The sequence below is a fragment of the Aplysia californica genome, unplaced genomic scaffold, assembly GCF_000002075.1.
Source record: "Aplysia californica isolate F4 #8 unplaced genomic scaffold, AplCal3.0 scaffold00514, whole genome shotgun sequence".
Classification (NCBI taxonomy): Eukaryota; Metazoa; Mollusca; class Gastropoda; order Aplysiida; family Aplysiidae; genus Aplysia; species Aplysia californica.
In genome coordinates this window covers 555039-556318 of record NW_004797784.1, presented here as the reverse complement: position 1 = coordinate 556318, position 1280 = coordinate 555039, and the positions used below count along the sequence as shown (strand labels likewise).

Here is a 1280-nt window from a genome sequence, read left to right as displayed (position 1 = left end):
ATGATGATGATGATGATGATAAGTAAACCCCAAAAGACTCCCACACATATAAAAAAACGAAAACAAAAACAAACACACACACACACATATAAAAAAACAATTCACTTTTAACGCCAGTTGTGTACCTTGCATTGACCTCCTCAATCATAGAGCCAGCTACTGCATCGAGTCGGTCGAGGCGTTGTGTTTGTGAAGGCGTTTCTGTTGGTTGGCGGGTGCTCTAGTGTGGTTGGCTCATTCTTTCCTATCAAACATCTAGCTCATTTATCGCTCCCCCTTTTTTGTGTTTCTCATTCTCTTGTAACACTTCTAATATTCGGCATATATATGACCTAGTTGTGTTGCAAGTGCCGTGAACCTTTTACTTACAACTAACCAAGACATTGTGTTTGTCTGTTCCCCCCAGGTTTGTAACAACGACAAGAGCTGGAAGAACTGGTTCGACAAGTCTGCGCCTGAGCAGGAAGTGATTCCGGAGAACTACAACAATCTGCTGGAACCCTTCAGCCGTCTGCTGCTGATCAGGTAGCTTGGTGTGAGCACACACTTCGTCGGGCAGGCAGTGTTTGTTGTTTTTGGTGGGGGGCGTATATATGTTTGTATGTGTGTATGTCTGTTTGTGTGTGTGTAAATGTATGTGTGTATATGTATATGATGTATGTGTATGTGTGTGTGAATGTGTTTGTGTGTTGTTGTTGTTGTTTTTTTTTGGGGGGGGTGCCTGTGTATATGTGTTCGTGTGTGCATTGGTCAAGGTCCCCACCGTTTCACCAAGCTTGCCAACTTCCCGAATTTCCCAAGGATATTCCGGATTCGGTAATCAGTAAGTAGAGAGTCTTAACATATATACAATAAACCAATACCTGTCCAGCTTAGGTAATTTTGTTTTTTATTATGTAATCTGATGTTATAACGTTGGTGATCCTGTTTTGGTTTTGAAAAATTTGGCAAATCTGTTTTACACAATCTGTACTCATAATTTGATATGCCCACTACAGAATGGCCTCATCTTTCAGAAAGGTGAATTCAACACTGGTCTACTGTAGCAAGCATTATATTGAAATTTGATAGATTTATCTAGATAATATCTAATGATGTGGAATTTATCTTAGATGGACTGCAGAAGGGTTGCACATGTTTGAGCTGCTGCAGTCCAAGACTTAATCTGTAGAGAGACAGGGATGAATGATGCCATTATGGGTGTAACTTATTACTCGTGTTGATGGAAGATCCATGTACAGATCAATATACTGTCCGCTCACAAACACAATCTATTACCC

General features: G+C 40.5%; 1 protein-coding gene across 1 annotated transcript in view; it reads left to right on the top strand.

Moving 5' to 3' along the window:
• Positions 1–1280, top strand: part of LOC101856601 (dynein heavy chain 8, axonemal) — a gene marked incomplete at its 5' end in the record, with an annotated part of 37702 nt that overhangs the window by 16540 nt on the left and 19882 nt on the right. Inside the window, 1 exon segment of the mRNA XM_035971824.1 lies at positions 407–525. Within this exon segment, the coding sequence (XP_035827717.1) occupies positions 407–525 (119 nt within the window).